Raw genomic sequence first — 25,149 nt, 5'->3', positions numbered from 1 at the left:
CCACACGATACAGGGGATGCGGAATTCCTACACGATACAGCATGCATGGCACGTCTTGTTGTCCATCCATACGTGCGTCCGTTTCTACTGCTGCTGCTGCCGAAATGTCTCATATATACTTCTACTACTATTTTGTAATGGTGGGGCTTGAAAGTTGAAACTGAAACTGACGACAGACTAAAATCTGTCTTGCCATATGTTTGACCGCCAACCGAGAGCGAGACCGATCCGCCGGATTGCGCGCCTCGCGGTGTCGTGCTCGGCACTCACTACGCAACGCAAGTCTCGTCCGGTGGGTGCAGCATCTCGTCCATCTTCCCAGTAAGTAACGCAGGCACGTACACACTGGGTGGCTGGCCGGCCACAGCCACGAGCCGGAAGAATTCCAACCTCGTCCGTCCTCCCCTACATTCAAACGCGGATAGACAAACAAAAAAAATCAACCCAAAGCGTGCTCCTGCTCGCTCCCTCGCTCTCATGGGGTCCAATCCAATGGCCGCCCCGGCCTTTCTTCCCCCGCACAAAAGGTGAGAGCAGAGGAAGCTTCAACACACGACTCGTCCAGCCACCCGCAACCAGATTCTTTCTTTCTTCCCTCGGTCTCGCTTGGCAGGCAGCCCGATTCCGACTCCATTTCCCACGCACGCACGCACGCACGCACGCCGCCAAGATCGCGGTTTTCATGCCGCGGCGGCAGTAGGGATCAGGCCGGGCGGGAGCGCGCGCGCGAAGGGGCCATGGCGGCGGCGTCGCCGACGTCCAGGTACGCGGCGGCGCTCCACAGGCGGACGCACAGGGTCACGTCCGCGCTGGCCTACGCGGCGCTGGAGTGGGTCCTCATCGCGCTGCTGCTCCTCAACGGGCTCCTCTCCCACGCCGTCGCCCGCTTCGCCGCCTACTTCGGCCTCAGGCCGCCCTGCCTCCTCTGCTCCCGCGCCGACCGCCTCTTCGGCGCGGAGGAGGAGGACGGCGCCGACCAGGCGGCGGGCGACGCGCGCTGGCTGCGCGGCCTCCTCTGCGGCGCCCACGCGGCGGAGATCTCCGGGATGGGCTACTGCCTCCACCACCGCCGCCTCGTCGCCGACGCCGCCGACATGTGCGAGGGCTGCCTCTCTTCTTGGAAGAAAGAGATGATGAACGACGCAGAGGAGGCAGGCGCCGCGGTGTGTTCTTGCTGCAAAGCTCTCGTACAGATCACTTCCTCACGCGAGCTGGAGGGTCCTGCTGCACAACACGAGAAGGCAGCCGTAGAAGGAGAAGAACAAGGTCAGGGCTACGTTCTGCTGGATCAAGAAGACCACGAAGAGGAAGAAGAGGAGCAAACAGAGGTGGAACAACCAGAGCAGCAAAACGAAGAGGAAGCCCAAGAGCAGACAGGGGAGATTAAGGCGGCTGCCGTGGAGGACGAGTCCATGGAGTTCATGGCTCAGGGCGAAGAGATCACGCCCGACGACGACGATCGGTTGGTGCCGGTTGTGGCACTTGATGAGATGACAATTGCCGACGATTCGAGTTTGCATCCGGATGCCCCTGGCTCCGAGGAGGGTGACATGAATCGTACTGCAGACGATGAGCGTGATCTTGATGCCGCAGTGGTTCTGGAGGAGAAGAGGATGCTGGCTTCTTCGGTTGCAACGGCCCCTGCCATGCCTGAGAATTCCATTCCACAAGATGATGAACTGGTTCTTGAAGATACTGCCGAAACTGGAGATTTCAGGACCGATGAAGGAGATATTGTTGTGCCTCAAGGTAATTTGCTTCTCGGCCCGTTCAATTTTACTCTAGTCGATTACTGTCCCATCATCTCATCTCATGATTTTTGTTTGGTTCTACTTCTAGCTACCGAAGCAATTCCTGAAGATGGCAGCAAATCAGCAGAGGTGGAGACTAACTGCGAGGTGTCAATCGGGAGCGATATCTGCGAGCAGGAGCAAGACGGCCATGGTGCTCCGTTTCAAGAACTGGTGGCGCTAGAGGAGCTGTTTTCTCCATTGGAATACGCAGATGACCGGACATCACCGCTGCAAATCCGCCATGAAACAGCCCCAGCTGAGCAAGGTGATACAATCATTGCAGAATGCAGAGTGCTCTCACTTTTACTTTTGCTTGCCCCCATTGAGATGCTTTCACAGTGACTCTGTCTGTCCACAACTTTAATTTGATATTTATGTTCGATCAGAAGCGAGTGAAGCAGAGCATGAGGTGACGGCCAGCCGGAGATTTGAGTACCAATCGAATGACCAGAACGAGGAGGACGAAGACAGGGCACCGGAGACGCCCACCTACAGCTTTGCTGCCCAAAACTCCGGCAAAAGGTTCTTGCTCGAGAGGAAGCGGTCGCTGTCCCTTTCCTTGGATGGAAGCGTGTCGAGCGAGGTCGAGTGCGCCGAGCCTTCCACCGTCGAGCAGCTGAGATCCGCGTTGCAAGCGGATCGAAAGACGCTCAGCGCCATGTACGCCGAGCTCGAGGAAGAGAGGAACGCCGCGGCCATCGCGACCAACCAGACGATGGCCATGATCAACCGGCTGCAGGAGGAGAAGGCCGCCATGCAGATGGAGGCGCTGCAGTACCAGAGGATGATGGAGGAGCAGTCCGAGTACGACCAGGAGGCGATGCAGCTGCTGACGGAGCTGGTCACCAAGAGGGAGAGGGAGAAGCAGGAGCTGGAAAGGGAGCTGGAGCTGTGCAGGCAGAAGGTGCTGCACTATGAGGACAAGGAGAGGAGGAGGATGCCGGCCTTCAAGGACAATGCCCATGGCCCCGACGGCAATGGCACCTCTGTTTCGTCCAGCGGCGAGGACAGCGACGGGCATTCAGATGATGACTCGTGCGAGCTGGGCGAGTCTCCCAACGGCGACGGCGATCTTCGGAGCTTGCCGGACGCTACTCTTAGCCCAAGGGCGGATCAAGAGAACACCGGTCATCTTGTGGCGCTGGATGATTCCCTGACGTACATGGAGATGGAGAGGCTGTCCATCTTGGAGGAGCTCAAGGCACTCGAGGAGAGGCTCTTCACGCTGGAAGACGACGATATCGGCGACAGCAATGCGGCCACCGGCCATTCCTCAGACGATCACGGTGCCCATTCGCCGGAGAATGGTGTCACCGGCAACAAGGCCAAGTTTGAAGGCAGAGCTTTTGTTTCCAGAGGAAAGAGCCTTCTGCCTCTCTTTGACGCAGTCGGTGACCACAACCTCGACCGTGCATCACCTGTAGACGCCGATGATTCGACGATACCGGTCCCCGCCGTGTTTGCGAAAGAGCAAGAGAGGCTGGCGATAATCGAGGAGGTCGATCATGTGTACGAGAGGCTGCAAGCACTGGAGGCGGACAAGGAGTTCCTGAGGCACTGCATCAAGTCCCTCAAGAAAGGAGACAAGGGCATGCACCTTCTCCAGGAGATCCTGCAGCATCTCCGCGAGCTCCGGAGCGTGGAGCTTCATGGCAAGCACGCCGCTGATGATGCCATTGCCGCAAATTCAGCATAGCAGATGAATCTACATATATATTAGATGTGGTAAGTTCTTGTTATACCCTTGCGGCCATTTTTAGACACACTATATTATCTTCCTTAACTGCATCGGCGTAGCTGAATTATTGTGGCAGTTTTGGTTACCAACAACAATGTCCTGAAACAAGATATTATTGTGCTTTGCAGATTTATAGTTGTTCGGCTATGGTGAGCCGATCGACAGGAATGGTCCAAGTAGCAGTGGATCTATGATATGGTACCTCTCCCTTGTGCAAGATAATGGCTTGTGTTCAAGGGAACGCTTTGCTCGCCTGGCCTGCGCTGGTCCAGCATTGCGGGCTTTATGATGCGGTTGGTGGTGGCAGGAATCATTAGGGCCATCCGAAGCTTTCACCAAGCTGAATCATGGTGCCAGCTTCGGAGGCATGCACACCACTTCGAAAGGACAGATGGAGATTGAGATAATCAGAAAAGGGTAAAGGTGGTCTGGATGTAGATGTGGTGGATTTTTTTTCTCTACTACTATTTGTTTCCCTTTTCTTTCTTTGGGTTAAATTTCAGGTTTGTTTGTGCAGAGGTGGAGAGCGTTCAAGTTTTTTGTGTTTTGTATGAGGTTGTAGGCTTGTAGCTTGGTACGTGTGGTTTGGTCTTTGTTTTGTACGCTCTAGCCAGTTTTGACCAAGAAAGAAAAGCTTGTTATGATGAAATCCTGTTTGATTTGACATGGTTCTCTCAGTCCTTGATGCTTCTTACTTTCTTTGTACCATAATATTTATTGTTATGGAGAATTAATCTACTACTCCCTCCATTCCTAAATATAAGTCTTTTAAGAGTTTCTACTAGAAGACTACATATAGATGTATACGGACTTACTTTAGAATGTAGATTTATTTATTTTGTTTTGTACGTAGTCATTTAGTAAATATCTAAAAAGACTTATATTTAGGAACGGAGGGAGTAGTTCTTTTCAACAACGAGTATTTAGAAACGGAGTATTTAAAAACAGAGGAGTACATTATCCGACCCTCAAGCTGTCCATATAATACATCATATAGTGTATCTTTATGATAGCATGGCACCCTGAGGTTGCTCAATTATGCTGGCTTTGATGGGTGTCCTCGAGCTGTCATTACTCTTCAGCCCGTGGGAGGCTAGAGATTTTTTTGTCCAAAAGAAATCCTTGCATTACTCAAAAAGTTTAGGAATTACAATCACGTTCAATAACTAGATGATGGCCCGTGCATTGCTGCAGGGATTTTATAACAAATAATGTTAAAAAATTAAGTGTAAAACTATGGAGTTCAATGATATTGCATTGTTTTTTCAATTGTATTGGACTTTTTTTTCTTTTCGAAACGGTGGTATTGGATGTTTTAGATACCAAATAAATGGCTAATGTCCAACTCATACTTGCATAATCATATGACTATAATGTTTCTCGTGGTTTAGAAAGAATATACACACTGTAGAATAGATCAATCGTGTTACCATAACACTGTCCAGCATGAAGTAAATCAAGGCAAAACAATGAAAAAATGTAGGTAGAGATGCTCACTTGAGGAAAGAAGCGTCTTGTCGTCTCCGTGAAGACGGCTCGGGCGGGAACCCTAGCTGCCGCCGCTTCCACCACCACCCCTCACTACCTTCCCTCCCCGTCGTCGGCAGTCATTGTTGGGCAAAGCCCGCCAGCGGCCGTTGGCGGCGAGACCCGTTCCCTCGAGCTCGGGCCTCTCCTTGCCCCACCACCCTACCCCAACGGCCGCGTTGGATCTCGTGGTGGTCGCAGGCAACATCGTCGCACGGGCTGCCGCCGATGGTCCTCCTCCCCCGTGTATCGATGTTCCCCTTCTCCCGACGTGGATCCTCTCCCCCACTCCTTGGTGACCCTCACCCACCCGTGGCGCTGGATCTTGGGGCGACCGCCGTGCCTCGGACCGGTGTCTCTTGCCGGTGGTCCTCTCCGCTGTCCCACGACATGCCTCCCATTTTCCTCTAGTACCACTTCCCCCCTCCTCTCACCCGTCGAATCTTTCGTTGCTCTACCTCGGGAGCCGTCCTAACTTCTGATGTTGCAGCCAAGCCCACCGACGTCTTCTCTCCCGATGGCTTGGTTACGCCATGCCTCGCTCTCCCTCGAGTTAGCTTGGCGGTGGCGGTTGTGGGCAGCGGCGGCTTTTGGGTGTGCATCGGGATTTGGGTTGTGGTGGGTCCAACGGTGCCCGATGTCTCCTTGTCGGGCGAAATTTGCGTCCATGCAGTGTAGTAGTGACTCCAGCCAGCGGTTTCGTTCCCAAATCTCTGAATCGTCCAACGACATGGGGATTGTTCGGTCACAGGTCGGGGCAAAATCCCTGCACAACCGTGCTGGCAGCAGCGACATCTGCGAGTGTCGTCCTTTTCATGAAGACGATGCCATGGCCTTCTCCGTGCCCCTCTTCGAGCACCGAGGAAAACCCTAGATCTAGTTCTCTGGATCGGACATCAGCGGCACTACAACGTCGTCCCCATGGTTAAGGTGATGTCTTGGCTGCTCGCGGCATCCCTCGTCCTGGATTTTGAGTAGTCGGGTGTCGTGCTTGGTGTGGGTGCTTCTCCGGACATGGGCATCCAGGATGCAATGTACGACATCATCGGCTCTTCCTTCATGGCTCCTTCCTCATGCCTAGCCGTATCTTGCAACCCACTTGCCGACTCCCTAGGCGCTTCTGGTGGGGGTATGTTGATTTGGTCGGTTCTTGAGTCGTAGCCACGTGTCGTGGTTCCTCGTGTTGGTCGTGACGTGACCTTGGTCTCTTGTGTCTCGCCTCGTCACCTTTCTTGGTTGGAGTTCGAGCTAGGCTAGTTTAGGGCTGTGTTGTTTCTCTTCTTTTGTTCTCCCACATTTTGGTATGGTATCATCTATGTATTCTTCTTTCTTTGTAATGTTCTCTCCTACCTATTGTTGAAATGTTACACAGTCTTTGCGTATTCGCGGAAAAAGAGAGTAAAGAAGCGCCTCCAAGGTGATAAGGTGTAATTACTACTGTACTACTGTCTTCGTTCCTAAATATAAGTATTTGTAAAGATATTAGTATTACCTACATATGATGCAAAATGAGTGAATCTACACTCTAAAATATGTCTACATACATCTATATGTACTCCCTATATATTGAAATCTCTACAAAGACTTATGCATAGGACCAGAGGGAGCACATAAGTGGCATACTTCCTTTTTGTATATAGCTCGCGTTTGTTATAGTGAACTGTATAGTGTATTAGCTAGTTCCAGATAAATGTTTATTTAGAAACCTTCAAGTGTAACATAAATTGTTTTTACTCTCACTGATTTTAATTCATGTGTGAAAGTGCATTATATCAGTTAGAGGGGGGGTGAATAGGTGATTTTTACAAATCCCTCACTGAGGAATTACTATTTGAGGATTTTGCAGAGCGATGAAATACATGCAGCAGATAAAGTACTCAAGTGCATACATAACATGGCAGTAGCAAAGTCATCATGGTTAAATGAATCATACGTTGAGCATAAGTAGCGAGTAATCAGGATAAGGATATGAAAAACAAGGTGACTGAAGAATTTGGGTTGAGTAAATTGAGAAAGTGTTCATTCAATGCCTTCAAATAGTAATAATCGATTTCATCAACAAGTAAATGAGGAAACGAAAGGGTTGAGGAAATAGAACTACTTGCTTGGTGATTACAATCATTTGGTCTACCAGTTCCAACTGTTGCGAGAGTTGTACGTATGGTTTGGAGCGGCTTGGTATTTAAGCCAACGAACGCACAATCCTTACTGTATTCTCCTTCAGTTAGAGTCACACAAACTCTGCCCAATAACTCATGGTAAGTCTTCAATATAGAATTTTAAACCTTCACAAACTTGGTCACCCTGCAATGCACAATTCCTCTTGGATGCTCTAGACCATGACGCCTAACCATCTTGAAGATGCATAGTCTTCAAAGGTAAAAAGCATCAGTTCCACACGAGACAATCTCTTGAGTGATCCTCAATCACTTTAGGTTTTGGTTTTGAGTTTTTCCTCACAAATTATGCCCTCAAAGTCGTTAGAGGAAGAATTTCTCTCAAATGACACTTGTCAGTTTCTATCTCACAGCAACCGACCAGCTAGTGGTTGCGGCGTTGGGGAACGTTGCATGGGAAACAAAAAATTTCCTACGCACACGAAGACCTATCATGGTGATGTACATCTACGAGAGGAGATTAAGTCCACATACCCTTGTAGATCGCTAAGCGAAAGCATTAAGAAACGCGGTTGATGTAGTGGTACAGCTTCGTGACTCAAATCACCGTCGTCCCACGATCCGTCCCACGATCCGTTCTGATCTAACGTCGAACGGACGACACCTCCGCGTTCAACACACGTATAGATCGATGACGATCTCGGCCTTCTTGATCCAACAAGAGAGACGGATAAGTCGATGAGTTCTCCGGCAGCATGACGGCGCTCTAGTGGTGGTGATGATCTACTCCTGCATGGCTCCGCCCGAGCTCCGCAGAAATCCGATCTAGAGGAAGAACTATGTGGTATAGGTTTGAGTTGCACGTGGCAAAGTTATGTCTCAAAAGCCCTAAAACCACCAGTATATATAGGAGGAGGGGAGGGGCTGGCCTTGGGGCTCAAGGGAGCCCCAAGGGCACCGGTCGAAGGGAGGAGGTGGAATCCCACCCCAATTCGGTTTGGGGGAAGGAGTCCACTCCTTCCTTCCCACCTTCCTCTTTCCTTTTTCTTTTCTTTCCTTTAATATTTTTCCCTTGTGGCACCATGGCCCTATTGGGCTAGCCTCACCAGCCCACTAAGGGCTGGTGCGCCACCCTAGGGTCACTGGGATCACTCCCGGGTGGGTGGGCCCCTCCCGGCGAATACCCGGAACCCATTCGTCACTCCCGGTACACTGCCGGCATGCCTGAAACTTTTCGGTAACCAAATGAAACCATCCTATATATCAATCTTCGTTTCCAGACCATTCCGGAAACCCTCGTGATGTCCGTGATATCATCCGAGACTCCGAACAACATTCGGTAACCACACATATAACTTAACTATACTAAAACATCATCGAACCTTAAGTGTGCAGACCCTGCGGGTTCGAGAACTATGTACACATGACCCGAGACACCCCTAGGTCAATATCCAATAGCGGGACCTGGATGTACATATTGGATCCTACATATTCTACGAAGATCTTATCGGTTGAACCTTTGTGCCAAGGATTCATATAATCCTGTATGTCATTCCCTTTGTCCTTCGGTATGTTACTTGCCCGAGATTCGATCATCGGTATCCGTATACCTATTTCAATCTTGTTACCGACAAATCTCTTTTCCCGTTCCGTAATACAAGATCCCGTGACTTACACTTAGTCACATTGCTTGCAAGGCTTGTTTGTGATCTTGTATTACCGAGTGGGCCCCGAGATACCTCTCCATCAAACGGAGTGACAAGTCCCAGTCTTGATCCATACTAACTCAACGGACACCTTTGGAGATACCTGTAGAGCACCTTTATAGTCACCCAGTTACGTTGCGACATTTGATACACACAAGGTATTCCTCCGGTGTTAGTGAGTTATATGATCTCATGGTGATAGGAATAAATACTTGACACGCAGAAAACAATAGCAATAAAATGACACAATCACATGCTACGTCCATAGTTTCGGTCTAGTCCATCACATGATTCTCCTAATGATGTGATCCACTTATCAAGTGACAACACTTGCATATGGTCAGAAACCCTTGACCATCCTTGATCAACTGGCTAGCCAAGTAGAGGCTTGCTAGGGACATTGTTTTGTCTATGTATCCACACATGTATCTATGTTTTCATTCAATACAATTATAGCATGGATAATAAACAATTATCTTGAAACAAGAAATATAATAATAACTATTTTATCATTGCCTCTAGGGCATATTTCCAACATGCGGGCGAGGCTATTTGTAGCCAGGGTGCAACCTGACAAGATAAGACATAAATGCCCCTAATGGTATGACCATTGTAAGGATAAGATCCTTTGGGCAGCTCGCACTAAGCACAACAAAGGTCGGAATTTGGAACTCTCAAATTCCTCAGGGCTATCACATTCCTCACGGTGGGCAATTCGCACTCGCGAAATCCTAACTCCTCAGTTAGACCAATTTCCAAGTGAGTAGAAGAACTTCGTCTCTCTCACTGAAGAATTTGACTAAACTATAAGAGATTTTCAAAGGCTTCACTCAAAGGATAGGGTATGTGTAGGTTTTGAGATGAGCATCACTTGGAAATTTTCCTTAGTATTACCTCGACCCCTTTAACAGTACAGTGTTTCCTATGACTCAAAAATAGGAAAACAAACTAAGGAAACAAAAGTATTCAAGCTTCTTAGTCCTCGTATCAATATCTTCAAGGTCACACGAAAGTCTTCAAGAAAAGCACCAAAGTCTTAAGTTTAAGACATACATTTTTAGGGGTTGACTTCCGTCGGATAACCAAACTCCTTAGGGACTTATAGGACATGTGTACACTCACAAACACATTACTACCTTAACCTATAAGTCTTCAATACACCAAAATCACTAGGGGTCACTAGATGCACTTACAATCTCCCCCTTGAATGGATCGATATGGTTGACTAGAGGGGGGTGAATAGGCAACTACCAATATTTAGCTTTTATTTAACAAATTAAGTTTAACAACAAATAGGTTGTCTAGATATAAAATCAGGTGAGCAACCTATATGATGCTAACAATAACAATAACAAGCAAGAACAAATACAAAGTAAAGGCAAGAAGTCACCACAAGCGGAACCGATGAAGATGAGGATGTGTTACCGAAGTTTCTTCCCTTTGAGGGGAAGTACATTTCCGTTGGAGCGGTCTGGAGGCACAATGCTCCCCAATATGCCACTTAGGCCACTGTATTCTCCTCACGCCCTCGCACAATGCGATATGCGGTGATTCCACTAGTGGTGCACTTGAAGGCGGCAACCAGACCTTTACAAACAAGGTTGGGGCTATCTCCTCAACTTAATTGGAGGCTCCCAACGAAACCATGAAGCTTCACCAAAATGGAACATGCCTTTGAAGTGACCTCCATCTAGGGTGCTCAAACACCCCAAGAGTAACAAAATCCACACAAGAAAGTATGGGGAATCAAGTTTCCTTTGGTGGAAGTGTAGATCTAGATCTCCTCCTCCAATCCCTAGAAAACCAACAAGTTTGAGTAGCTGGAGAGAGCGATTGGGCAAGAAATCTTCAAGGGCATTAATGGTGGAGAGAGAGAGAGGCAAGAGGTAAGTGGTAGGTGGAAGAACCGCCTCCTTAAATTGTATCCCTCAATTCCAACCATTACATCCGTTTTTACAACGGGGCGGTACAATCGCTATGTGCACCAGTACAACTGGTGCACGCGGGTATTCAGTACCAACCCTGGCTGGCGGTGCAACCGGTGGCAGGGGCAGAAGTACCGGTCACAACAAAGGACCAAAACAACCGCTCCACCACCGCCCAACTACTGCTTGACAACAAAGAGGAGTCACCCTTGAGCAATGAGTGGAGCGGTGGTTGTGATACGTCTCCAACGTATCTATAATTTTGATTGTTCCATGCTATTATGTTATCATTTTAGAACAGTTTTTATGCACTTATCTACCAATTTATATTATTTTTGAGCACTAACCTATTGACCCAGTGCCGAGTGACAGTTGCTGTTTTCTGCGTGTTTTTCCACTTTTCACGTTCTAGTACCAAACAAAGTCCAATTGACCTGAAGCTTTTTGTGAATTTTTTCTAGTCCAAAACAAGACCGTGGAGCATCGGAAGAAGGTCAGACGGTGCATGAGGCCCCCACAAGCCAACAGGGCTCGACCTGGGGGCGCCCTGATGGCCTGTGGCCCCCTCGTGGCTCTCCCGACTCTGTTCTGTGGCCTATAAATTCTTATCTACCCTAAAAACTTTGAGGGAGGAACCAAAACTCTTTTTACATTGTTGCAAGTCTATGTTCCGACGGGAGGCCATCTAGAGCTCCGTTCCGGCACTCTGTCGGAGGGGGGATCAATCACAGAGGGCTTCTTCATCAACCTTGCTGCTCTCATGATGATGTGTGAGTAGTTCACCATAGACCTACGGGTCCATAGCCAGTACCTAGATGGCAATCTCTCTCTTTGATATTGAATACAATGATGATTGTATCTTCGCTTTGATCCATATGATGTAACTCTTTTGTACCGTGCATTTGTTGGGTTCAAGTGAATTGTGGGTTTATATTCTGATTATTCATAATAAATATTTGAGTCTCCTCTGATATATAATATGATTCTTATGTGCATGATTATGATAGCTTCATAATTCTCTCCAATATATTGAAATAGTTTGGCCAACTAGATTGTTATTTCTTCGGTGAGAGAGGTGCGTTGTAGTAGGTTCAACCTGGTAAGTTTGTATATCCCAATGACTGAAGGGGACAATTTGCGTCTTTGTGTTTCTTCCACTAAGGGTAAAACAATGGGGTTTATTCGTATTGGTTGAGTTTACTTTGTCTACATCATGTCACCTTACTCCAAGCATTACCTCATTCGCCATGAACTTCGACGTTGGGGCTGTCACGTAGGTAAGAAGCATTCTTTCTAGAAACCCAAATCAGCCACGTAAAACTTGCAACAACAATTAGAGGACGTCTAACTTTTTTTTGGAGGGTATGCTATGTGATGTGATATGGCCAAAAGGATGCGATGTTACATATGTGATGTATGAGATTGATCATGTTCTTGTAATAGGATTCACGACTTGCATGTCGATGAGTATGATAACCAGTAGGAGCCATAGGAGTTGTCTTAATTTATTGTATGAGATGCAACACCATGTGGTTACTTTACTTTATTGCTAACCGTTAGCTATAGTAGTAGAAGTAATAGTTGGCGAGATGACTTTGCAAAGACACGATGATGGAGATCATGGTGTCATGCCGGTGACAATGATGATCATGGTGCCCCGAAGATGGAGATCAAAGGAGCAAGATGATATTGGCCATATCATGTCACTATATGATTGCATGTGATGTTTATCATGTTTTTCATCTTATTGTTGATACGTCCCAAACGTATCTATAATTTCTGGTTGTTCCATGGTCTTTTGGGTGACATTATTATATGTTTTGCTACTCTTTTATATCATTTAACACATATTTGGACTAACCTACTAACTCAGTGCACCCTGTGCCAGTTTCCGTCTGCTAATGTCTATTTTGCAGGGGATTTTACCCAATTTTCCAAAGCCCGAAACATCCCAGAAAAAATATATAAAAATTCAGCGAAACAGAAGCTTCCGGATCACCGAAGGAGGGCCGGAGGGGGCCCATGGGCCTCCCAGGCGGCCTACCGGCGCGGCCAGGCCCTAGGCCATGCCAAGAGATCACCTGGGTGGGTCCCACCTCCTCCGGTGCCCTCCTTTGGCCTATATTTAGAGTCCCAAGAGGAAACCCTCGCAGACTTTCTGGAATCGCGAATTTCTCCATCGTTCCGCTGCCGCAACGCTTCCGAGATCGGGAGCGTGAGGAGACCTCTTCCCGGCACCCTGACGGAGGGAGGATTGACCTCGGGACCTTCTCCACCGCCATGGACGCTTCCTGGACATGCCGTGAGTAGTCCTCCTTGGACCATGAGTCCATGACCAGTAGCTATGTGATGTCTTCTCTCCAATCTTGTGCTTCAATGCTTAGTCCTTGTGAGCTGCCCTACATGCTCAAGGCATCTATGTATTTCTCTTGCTATTTCTATGCTCGGTTTGTTGGGATCCGATGGATTATGAGAATATGTTCAGATTGTTTTGAGTTATATATTTGATTATCCTTTTACATTATGTTCCTTAGTGACTCATGCATGTTCTCCGTTGCTTTTTATTGCTTTGGCCGAGTAGTAGATCGTAACTCCAAGAGGGAGCGTTATGCATGATTGTGGGTTCATGCCCCTCAATGTCTAGCTTGAGTGACACAAACATGATACTAGGGGATGTGCTTTTTGCCACCAGGGAGAAAACAACGGTGCTTGTGACCACGGTTGCAAGGATTGTTTACCTTACACATAGTTCGTTAATGCAGTTGTCTGTTGCTTTGATTTTACACTTTGGGTGGGGCTTGGAACTTAATAACGGAGAGATGTTTATGATAGATAACTCAAGGTGGATTATTAGTAAGTAGATGCTCATGAATAAACGGTCTACTTGTCTTGGCGTACTGCCCATTACTATTGAACCTCTAACTATCAAGTAGCATAATTAGCATTACGGTGCGATCATAATTCTGTTAATTGCCCAACTGTGATTTGTTTACCCAAGCATAGTTATTTATCGTCTTTTGGGAGAGATACATCACTAGTGAACATCATGTGACTCCGGTCCATATCACCATCATTGTTTACACCTCCATCATTTACCGCTTTCATTTACTTTTCCGTTGCAATCACTACCACCTTCCCGCTTGTGTTTTGATCCTTTGCAAACTACAAGGCCGGAGAGATTGACAACCTCTCTATACTCGTTGGGAGTAAAGTTATTTGTTGTATGTGCAGGTCCATGTCTTCTGCTAGTGCCAGGGTGGAAGACACCTACTTGTTGAGCCTAGGAGTCCTCTTGGTTCGATAAACCTTACAGTCTCCGTGTAAGGGAAATGTGATGTTGACTACATCTCCACCTTCCACTTTGGGTAACCAACGAGGGGTGAGAAGTATATCCATTAGCTCGTCATCAAGCAAATTTCTGGCGCCATTGCCGGGGACTCCATCCTTCAAGATGGGGGAGTTGCATGCTATCTTTTACCTTTGCTTTTTAGTCTTGTTAGTTTGCTTTCTAGTTTTTGCTTTAGAGTCTTATACCAAAAACCACAAAAAAATTAGTTGCTTTGTTCTTGCTTGTTGTCGTTGCTATGGGTTCCACTGAAAACACCAAGTTGTGTGACTTCACTAGTCACAACAACAATGACTTTATCTGCACTCCTATTGCTGCTCCCGCCACAGGAGCCACGTCCTATGAGATTAAACCTGCTTTGCTGAACCTAGTTATGAAAGATCAATTCTCCGGTGCTGGAGATGATGCTGCCTTGCACTTGAACAATTTTGTTGAGCTCTGTGATATGCAAAAATATAAAGAAGTAGATGGTGATATTGTTAAACTTAAGCTTTTTCATTTCTCCTTGAGAGGAGGAGCTAAAGTGTGGCTTCAATCTTTTCCTAGGAACAACATAGATTCTTGGGATAAGTGCAAATATGCTTTTATTGGGAAGTATTACCCACCTGCTAAGATTATCGAGTTGAGGAGTAACATTATGAATTTTAGGCAATTGGACAATGAACATGTTGCTCAAGCTTGGGAACGTATGAAATCTCTTGTTAAGAGTTGCCCTACACATGGTTTGACTACTTGGATGGTTATCCAAACTTTCTCTGCGGGATTGAACTTTACTCGCGAATCTGTTGGACTCGGCCGCGGGAGGAACCTTTATGTCAACTACACTTGGTGCTGCCACAAAGATATTGGATGATATGATGACAAATTATTCTCAATGGCACACCGAGAGAGCTCCAACAGGTAGGAAGGTAAACTCTGTTGAGGAGATCTCCTCCCTTAATGATAAGGTTGACATGATCATGACTCTACTTACTAAGCAAGCTCCTATTGATCCTCATGATGTTCCTTTAAATTCTTTGGTTGCTCAAGAAAGAGAGCAAGTTGATGTTAATTTTATCTCTAGGAACAACTTTAATAACAATGCTTATAGGAGTAATTTTGGTAACAATCCTAGATCGTTCCCATCCAACAACTATGGGAACAATAACAATTATCCTACCACCAAAAACTCCACTTCTGAATTACAAAGCATGCTTAAAGATTTTATCACTTCTCAAAAGGCCTTCAATAAGAGTGTAGAAGAGAAACTAGAAAAAATATATAGTCTCTCTTTGAAGGTGGACAACATAGCTCATGATGTAGAGAGGCTTAAATTAGAATCTCCCCACTTGAGGAAAGGAACACCACACCCATGAATGCTATCCAAGTCCAAATTAGTGAGAACATAAGAATGCTAGCCAAACTTAAAGAGAGATGGGCTAGAGAAAAGGAAGAGGAAGAGAGAATTAAGAGCCTTCCTACACACACTACCATTGCTACTATACAAGTTGTTGAGGATCTCAAAACTTTTAGCACCCATCGCACTCCTAGTCCCAATGGACTATTAATGGTGATGCTAATACCTCAACTATAGGACAAGAAGGTCCTATGAATTTATATACAACCAAAAGAATGAGCATAGATGACATTACTACCACTTTAATTAATGGTAGTAACCTTGATTTTGACAATTGTAGTCTCTCTGAAGTTATCACCTTTTTGCAAAGAATGGCTAAAGACCCCCACACTAGTACACTCAATATTGCCTTCATCGAGCATATTACCAATGCTCTTATCAAAGCTAGGGGGAGAAGCTCAAGCAAGAGACTTCCATCCCTAGAAAACTAGAAGATGGTTGGGATCCTATGGTCCAGATTAAATTGAATAATATCTCTTGCTTTGCATTGTGTGATGTTGGAGCTAGTGCCTCCCTTATGCCCAAAAGAATGTATGATATGCTTGATTGGAAACCTTATGATCCATGTTCTTTTGGTGTTTGTCTTGTTGATTCTTCCATAAAGAAACCTTTAGGGATAATTGATGATGTGCTTATTATTGTCAATGATAATTATGTCCCCGTTGATTTTTTTATTATGGACATTGAATGTGATCTTTCATGTCCAATTATTTTGGGACGTCCTTTTCTCCGCACAGTTGGTGCTATCATTGACATGAAAGAGGGAATTATTAAATTCCAATTTCCTCTTAAAAAGGGAATGGAACACTTCCCTAGAAATAAGATTAAGTTACCTTATGAGTGTGTTACTCGGGCAAGTTATTATTTTGGAGTTGATAACACTTGATCTTCTTGCATTATGCCTAGCTCAAAGGCATAAAAGAAAGCGCTTGTTGGGAGGCAACCCAATTTGTTTTTACTTCTGTTTTAGTGGTCTTGATGCTTTTTACTACTGTAGCAACATCATTGTATCTTTATTTTTAAGCTTTGTGTCAAGTTACAGCCTCCGATTGCAAGAAAGTTCAAAAATTGTGACATGTTGTGCAGTAACAGATTGTGTCTGCTTGACAAAAAAATTCCCCAAAAATCACCATATCATCTTTTTGATCTGAATGTTTTTGACAACATACTCTATATAATTGCCTTTCTGGCATATGTTCTGATTTTTTTGATTTGAGTTGCAGAAGTGCCCCTGAATAAATTATTTACTACCTGTTGTTCTGTTTTTCACAGATTCTGCCATATTTTGTGTTTCCATTGTTTTGCGAACCCTAAGCTTGCTTTTGATTTGCAACAAACTTTTGGCAATCATGAGAAGCAGTAGATTTTCATGAAAAACTTTATTTCCAGCAGGTAATGAATTATTTTATTAAGGGAACTAACCACTCTAATCAGCTTATGATGAGTTTCGTATGAAGGGAGTTTTCAAGTATGCGATGGGAGAGATGATGAAAGAAGATGCAGGAGTGTCAAGTGCTCAAGCTTGGGGATACCCCCATGCACCCCAAGAAATATTCAAGGAGACTCAAGCGTGTAAGCTTGGGGATGCCCCCATGCATCCCCTTCTCTATCAACAATCACCAAGTCGTCCATCTCCATGCTATATTTTTATCACTTCATATGTTATGTGCTATGCTTGGAGCGTCCCGCTATTTGCTTTTTAGTTTGTTTTAGTTTTTCGTGCTGTTCATAACAAGTCGGAACCTAGCCTACCTTGTTTGGGAGAGAGACACACTCTATTCCACTCTAGAACACAACATAGGTTTTCATGCTTATTCTTTTTGTGTGTTCTTCATCTTTTCCTAGCTATTGTCATGCTTAGCTCTTAGTTTTCATGCTTATATTTTTAAGAGCTATTATTTAGGTTGATTTTGTAACTCTCTTGAGTTATCATGATTATCTTGTTTAGAGAGTTGGCTCGTTGCACTGAGTTGTGTGTCTTGCATGAGTTGGTAATTGAGGTTGCTATTTAAGTATAGTAGTAACTCGCAATAGTTTTGAGGAATTGATTTGAGTAATGTTTGGACTATTGGTGCCAAGAGCTTGAGCCTATTAGTGATAGGTGTCGTATTTTGGGAAATCCGTGTGTTTTTAAAAACTAAAAATTAATTGAGAACTCTAGCTACTAAATTGATCGCTAACCTCTGGAGGGGTTGGAATATATAGAGTACCCTCACGTTACCATGAGTGGAGGATGCGCAAGGATAACCAAACCCCCAAACACTCCTCCTCGGGGTACTTGTCTCTTTGTGAATTTCCTAACTAGATAGAGAGTTACCGTTAATAAGTGTATGAGTTCTTCAGACTAATGTGAGTATTTGATTCTTGGCACTTCCACCATCCATATTTTGCTAGCCTCTTCGTTACCATGCATTGCCCTTTCTCACATCGAGAGTTGGTGCAAACTCCGCCGGTGCATCCAAACCCATGACATGATACGCTCTGTCATACATAAGCCTCATTATATCTTTCCTCAAAACAGCCACCATACCTACGTATTAAGGCATTTCCATAGCCTTTCCGAGATACATTGCCATGCAACATCCACCATCTCATGACTTGATCTTCATGTCATACATGCTTTTGCTTGATCATAGAGCCGCATGATAGTTGGGCCTTGCCCAAGTCACTGCTACATGACGCGCTAGTATCATTGCATATCCTTCTACACTGGTAGAGGCATACATTAGCGTACATCATGATAGTTTTCACTAGTCTTTATATTGAGTACTTAAAAAGTGTGATGATTTTTCTTTTTATTCATGTAAAACATGGAGTGTTGCCCTTAAGTGAGGAAAAGATCCCAAAGTGGACAAAACAAAATATCCCAAAGAGGACAAATGAGAGATAAAAAGAAAGAGCCAAAGAGGCCACGAAATAAAAAAGAAGAGAAAAAGAAATAAAAAGATAGAAGGGGGCAACACTACTATTCCTTTTGAAAGATCCATACTTGTACTCCATTTCTATATTGATACTCCATAGAGATTATCATTCATGCATAACTATGTGGGGACCCTTACACTATAGAACTTGGTTTGCATATTCCAATGATGAGCCTCCTCAAATGAGCTCTAGGTCTTCATGAGAAAACATGTTGGATGCACCCCCACTAGTTCCATTGGAGAGCTTACCTTAGCTAATATGTTCATTCGTTACATGGCAATCCCTACTCCTCACATCATATCTATCATTTGGCTTTCTCTCGCCTATGGTTGTCCTCATTGATGTGAGCCTTTCACACCTTTTTGTCTTCCTTCCCCATCATTATTGTATTTTCCATCCTAAGTGCCAACATATCTTGCTTACGCTCATCCATTGCATGAGTGCTCAAAGTCAAAAGGGAGAGGATCATTTTGACTTGTGCCTGACTAGTGGTCTGGGGATGAGTCAAAATAAGATTCTGAAGGAGACTAAGTGTGAGATTTAGTAGATTGAGTTCTCAATTAAAAAATATTTTATGATCTCAACCCATCTCCCACTTATTGCATGCAAACACCATTTGGAGACATTCGAGTCACGGACAGCGAGAGCTCCTGCACCTTTATGTTCTTACTTTGCTACACTCAATACTAGATATAGACTCTTGCTTGTTATTGTATTGACTTGAATTGCATATATCACTTGCTTTACTTTGAAGTTCTTATATGTGTGTTAGCATGTCACCATAGAAATTATTGTGTTATCATTTATCTACTCGAGGACGAGTAGAAATTAAGCTGGGGGATGTTGATACGTCCCAAACGTATCTATAATTTCTGGTTGTTCCATGATCTTTTGGGTGACATTGTTATATGTTTTGCTACACTTTTATATCATTTTACATATATTTGGACTAACCTACTGTTGGAAATATGCCCTAGAGGCAATAATAAAATGGTTATTATCATATTTCCTTGTTCATGATAATAGTCTATTGTTCATGCTATAATTGTGTTAACAGGAAACAGTAATACATGTGTGGATAAATAGATCACAATGTGTCCCTAGCAAGTCTCTAGTTGGCTAGCTCGTTAGTCAATAGATGATCATGGTTTCCTGATCATGGGCATTAGATGTCATTGATAACGGGATCACATCATTGGGAGAATGATGTGATGGACAAGACCCAATCCTAAGCATAGCACTAGATCGTATTGTTCGTATGCTAAAGCTTTTCTAATGTCAAGTGTCTTTTCCTTCGACCGTGAGATTGTGCAACTCCCGGATACCGTAGGAGTGCTTTGGGTGTATCAAACGTCACAACGTAACTGGGTGACTATAAAGGTGCACTGCAGGTATCTCTGAAAGTGTGTGTTGGGTTGGTACGAATCCAGATCGGGATTTGTCACTCCGTGTGACAGAGAGGTATCTCTGGGCCCACTCGGTAGAACATCATCATGAGCTCAATGTGACTAAGGAGTTAGTCACACGATGACGTGCTACGGAACGAGTAAAGAGACTTACCGGTAATGAGATTCAACAAGGTATAGGTATACCGACGATCGAATCTCGGGCAAGTTCTATACCGACAGACAAAGGGAATCGTATACGGGATTGATTCAGTCCTTGACATCGTGGTTCATCCGATGAGATCATCATGGAGCAAGTGGGAGCCACCATGGGTATCCAGACCCCGCTGATGGTTATTGTCCGGATAGGTGTCCCGGTCATGTCTGCCTGTCTCCCGAACCCGTAGGGTCTACACACTTAAGGTTCGATGACGCTAGGGTTATAGGGAATTGTTAGACAAGGTTACCGAAAGTTGTTCGGAGTCCCGGATGAGATCCCGGACGTCACGAGGAGCTCCGGAATGGTCCGGAGGTAAAGATTGATATATAGGACGGATGGTTTTGGACACCGGAAGTGTTTCGGGCGTCACCGGTAACGTACCGGGACCACCGGGACCACCGGAGGTGGCCCCGGGGGTCCACTGAAGGGGGGCAACGACCCGAAAAGGCTAGATGGACCTAGTGCGGGAGGGAACCAGCCCCTAGGTGGGCTGGTGCACCTCCCACACCCAGCCCAATGCGCAAGTGGTGGGGAGAGGGGGCAACCCTAGGCGCAGGTGGGCCTTAGGCCCACCAGGTGGTGCGCCACCCCCTCCCACCCTAGCCGCCGCCCCCCTTTCCCATCTGCTGGCTGGCGCACCACCTAGGGGGGAAGCCTAGGGGTGGTGCACCCCCCTCCCCCTCCTCCTATAAATAGAGAGGGGTTTTGGCCCTTGCGAGATAGACTTCTCCCTCTCCCTCGGCGCAGCCCTACCCTTCTTCCTCCTCTCTGCCGGTGCTTGGCGAAGCCCTGCCGGGAGACCTCGTCTCTCCATCGACACCACGCCGTCGTGCTGCTGGAGTTCTTACCCAACCTCTCCCTCCTCCTTGCTGGATCAAGGTGCGGGAGACGTCACCGGGCTGCACGTGTGTTGAACGCGGAGGTGCCATAGTTCGGCACTAGATCGGAATCGCTGCGAGTACGACTCCATCAACCGCGTTCTAGCAACGCTTCCGCTTAGCGATCTTCAAAGGTACGAAGATGCTCTTACCCCTCTCTCGTTGCTGGTCTCTCCATAGGAAGATCTGAATATGCGTAGGAAAATTTTGAATTTATGCTACGTTACCCAACAGTGGATCAAAGCCAGGTTTTCTATGCGTAGATTCTATGCACGAGTAGAACACAAATGTTGTGGGCGATGATTTGTCAATTTGCTTGCCTCTACTAGTCTTATTCTTTTCCGGCGGTATTGTGGGATGAAGCGGCCCAGACCGACTTTACACGTACGCTTACGTGAGATTGGTTCCACCGACAGACATGCACACCGTGCATAAAGGTGGCTAGCGGGTGTCTGTCTGTCCTACTCTAGTCGGATTGGATTTGATGAAAAGGGTCCTTATGAAGGGTAAATAGCTTTGGCATATCATCGTTGTGGCTGTCACGTAGGTAATAAGGCGTTCTTGCTAAAAACCCAAATCAGCCACGTAAAACTTGCAACAACAATTATAGGACGTCTAACTTGTTTTTGCAGGGTTTGACATGTGATGTGATATGGCCAAAGTTGTGATGTTGCATGTATGATGTATGAGATGATCATGTTATTGTAATAGGTTTCACGACTTGCATGTCGATGAGTATGACAACCGGCAGGAGCCATAGGAGTTGTCTTAATTTATTGTATGAGATGCAACGCCATGTGATATCATGATGATGGAGATCATGGTGTCATTCCGGTGATGATGATGATCATGCGATGCCTGAAGATGGAGATCGTAAGGGCGAAGATGATAATGGCCATATCATGTCACTATATGATTGGATTGTGATGTTTATCATGTTTTTCATCTTATTGCTTAGAACGACGGTAGCATAATAAGATGATCCCTCTTAAAATTTCAAGAACGTATTCCCCTAAGTGTGCACCATTGCGAAGGTTCGTTTTCTCGAAGCACCACGTGATGATCGGGTATGATAGATTCTAATGTTCGCATACAACGGGTGTAAGCCAGAATTACACACGCGAAACACCTAGGTTGACTTGACGAGCTTAGCATGTACAGACATGACCTCGAATACAAGAGACTGAAAGGTCGAACATGAGTCATATGGTTGAATATGATCAGCATGAAGTTGCTCACCATGGTGACTAGTCCGTCTCACGTGATGATCGGACACGGGTTAGTCAACATGGATCATGTATCACTTAGATGACTAGAGGGATGTCGATTTAAGTGGGAGTTCATACTTAATATGATTAGATGAACTTAATTTTCATGAACTTAGTCTAAAAGGTTTGTCTTTATAAATATTGTAGATGGCCAACGTCAACCTCAATTTCAACGCATTCCTAGAGAAAAACAAGCTGAAAGATGATGGTAGCAACTATGCGGACTAGGTTCGCAACTTGAAGCTCATCCTTGAAGCAACTAAAAAGGCTTATGTCCTTGATGCGCCGCTAGGTGACCCTCCTGCTCCCGCAGCAGCCCAGGACATTCTGAACGTCTGGCAAACGTGGAGTGATGACTACTCTCTGGTTATGTGTGGCATGTTATACAGTTTAGAAATGGGGCTCCAAAGGCGTTTTGAGCAACACGGAGCATATGAGATGTTCCAAGAGCTGAAGCTAGTTTTTCAAGATCAGGCCCGTGTTGAGAGATATGAAGTCTCCGACAAGTTCTTTAGCTGTAAGATGGAGGAGAACAGTTCTGTCAGTGAGCACATACTCAAAATGTCTGGGTTACACAGTCGTCTGACTTCACTTGGAGTCGAACTTCCGGATGATGCTATAACTGACAGAATCCTCCAGTCTCTCCCACCAAGCTACAAAGGTTTTGTGCTTAACTACAACATGCAAGGGATGGAGAAGACCATTCCCGAGTTGTACTCGGTGCTCAAGTCTGCAGAAGTAGAAATCAAGAAAGAGCATCAAGTGTTGATGGTCAACAAGACCACTAGTTTCAAGAAGGGCAAGGGTAAGAAGAACTTCAAGAAAGACGGCAAAGCTGTTGCCGCGCCCGGTAAGCCAGATACCGGGAAGAAGAAAAAGAATGGACCCAAGCCTGAGACTGAGTGCTTCTATTGCAAGGGAAAAGGTCAGTGGAAGCGGAACTGCCCCAAATACTTAGCGGACAAGAAGGCCGGCAACGTTAAAGGTACATGTGATATACATGTTATTGATGTGTACCTTACCAGCGCTCGTAGTAGTTCCTGGGTATTTGATACCGTGCTGTTGCTCACATTTGCAACTCAAAGCAGGAACTGCGGAATAAGCGGAGACTGGCCAAGGACGAGGTGACGATGCGCGTCGGGAATGGTTCAAAGGTCGATGTGATCGCCGTCGGCACGCTACCTCTACATCTACCATCGGGATTAGTTTTAAACCTTAATAATTGTTATTTAGTACCAGCTTTAAGCATGAACATTGTATCAGGGTCTTGCTTAATGTGAGACGGCTACTCATTTAAGTCAGAGAATAATGGTTGTTCTATTTATATGAGTGATATGTTTTATGGTCATGCTCCACTGGTGAATGGTTTATTCTTGATGAATCCCGATCGTGATGTTACGCATATTCATAGTGTGAGTACCAAAAGATGTAAAGTTGATAATGATAGTCCCACATACTTGTGGCACTGCCGCCTTAGTCATATCGGCGTTAAGCGCATGAAGAAGCTCCATACTGATGGACTATTAGAGTCTCTTGACTTTGAATCATTTGACACATGCGAACCATGCCTCATGGGCAAGATGACTAAGACTCCATTCTTAGGAATAATGGAGAGAGCAACCGACTTATTGGAAATAATACATACTGATGTGTGTGGTCCAATGAACGTTGAAGCTCGTGGTGGCTATCGTTATGTTCTCACTCTCACCAATGATTTGAGTAGGTATGTGTATATCTACTTGATGAAGCACAAATCTGAGACATTTGAAAAGTTCAAGGAATTTCAGAGTGAGGTTGAGAATCAACGTGACAGAAAAATTAAATGTCTAGGATCTGATCGTGGAGGAGAATATTTGAGTCACGAGTTTGGCACACACCTAAGGAAGTGTGGAATCGTTTCACAACTTACACTGCCTCGCACACCGCAACGCAACAGAGTGTCTGAACGTCGTAATCGCACTTTATTAGATATGGTACGATCTATGATGTCTCTTACCGACTTACCGCTATCATTTTGGGGATACGCATTAGAAACTGCAGCATTCACTTTAAATAGGGCACAGTTTCAATCCGTTGAGACGACACCGTATGAACTATGGTTTGGCAAGAAACCTAAGTTGTCGTTTCTTAAAGTTTGGGGCTATGATGCTTATGTGAAGAAACTTCAACCAGAAAAGCTCGAACCCAAAGCGGAGAAATGTGTATTCATAGGATACCCTAAGGAAACTATTGGGTATACCTTCTATCTTAGATTCGAAGGTAAAACCTTTGTTGCCAAGAACGGATCCTTTCTAGAGGAAGAGTTTCTCTCGAAAGAAGTAAGTGGGAGAAAGGTAGAACTTGATGAGGTAATTACACCCCCTCTCGAACATGATAGTAGCGCAGCACGGGGAGTTGTTCCTGTGGCGCCTACACAAACTGAAGAGGAAGTTATTGATAATGATCATGAAGCTTCAGATCAAGTTACTACTGAACCGCGAAGGTCCACGAGGGCACGCTCCACACCAGAGTGGTACGACAACCCTGTGATGGAAATCATGTTGTTAGACAACGGTGAACCTTCGAACTATGAAGAAGCGATGGCGGGCTCGGATTCCAACAAATGGCTTGAAGCTATGAAATCCGAGATAAGATCCATGTATGAGAACAAAGTATGGACTTTGGTGGACTTACCCGATGACCGACGAGCCATAGAAAATAAATGGATCTTCAAGAAGAAGACTGATGCAAACGGTAATGTAACCGTTTATAAAGCTCGACCTATCGCAAAGGGTTTTCGACAAATTCAAGGAGTTGACTATGAAGAGACTTTCTCTCCCGTAGCGAAGCTGAAATCAGTTCGAATCATGTTAGCAATTGCCGCCTTTTATGATTATGAAATTTGGCAAATGGACGTCAAAACAGCGTTCCTTAATGGGAACCTTAAGG

General features: G+C 45.5%; 1 protein-coding gene across 2 annotated transcripts; it reads left to right on the top strand.

Annotated features, from left to right (window-relative positions):
- Window positions 1–443: 443 nt before the first annotated feature.
- Window positions 444–4,180, top strand: LOC123449104 (myosin-binding protein 2). 2 transcript variants are annotated; one of them, XM_045126191.1, is made up of 4 exons: window positions 444–1,749; window positions 1,840–2,058; window positions 2,183–3,518; window positions 3,660–4,180. In XM_045126191.1, exons 1-3 carry the CDS (start codon window positions 738–740, stop codon window positions 3,487–3,489), a joined length of 2,538 nt encoding a protein of 845 aa, XP_044982126.1. In that variant the 5' UTR covers window positions 444–737; the 3' UTR covers window positions 3,490–3,518; window positions 3,660–4,180. The 2 variants fall into 2 exon arrangements, with proteins under 2 accessions (XP_044982126.1, XP_044982125.1); XM_045126190.1 differs by having other exon boundaries at window positions 447–1,749; window positions 2,180–3,518.
- Window positions 4,181–25,149: the final 20,969 nt, after the last annotated feature.

The sequence above is a fragment of the Hordeum vulgare genome, chromosome 4H (genome assembly GCF_904849725.1).
Source record: "Hordeum vulgare subsp. vulgare chromosome 4H, MorexV3_pseudomolecules_assembly, whole genome shotgun sequence".
Lineage (NCBI taxonomy): Eukaryota > Viridiplantae > Streptophyta > Magnoliopsida > Poales > Poaceae > Hordeum > Hordeum vulgare.
This window is presented reverse-complemented; position numbering and strand designations above follow the sequence as displayed.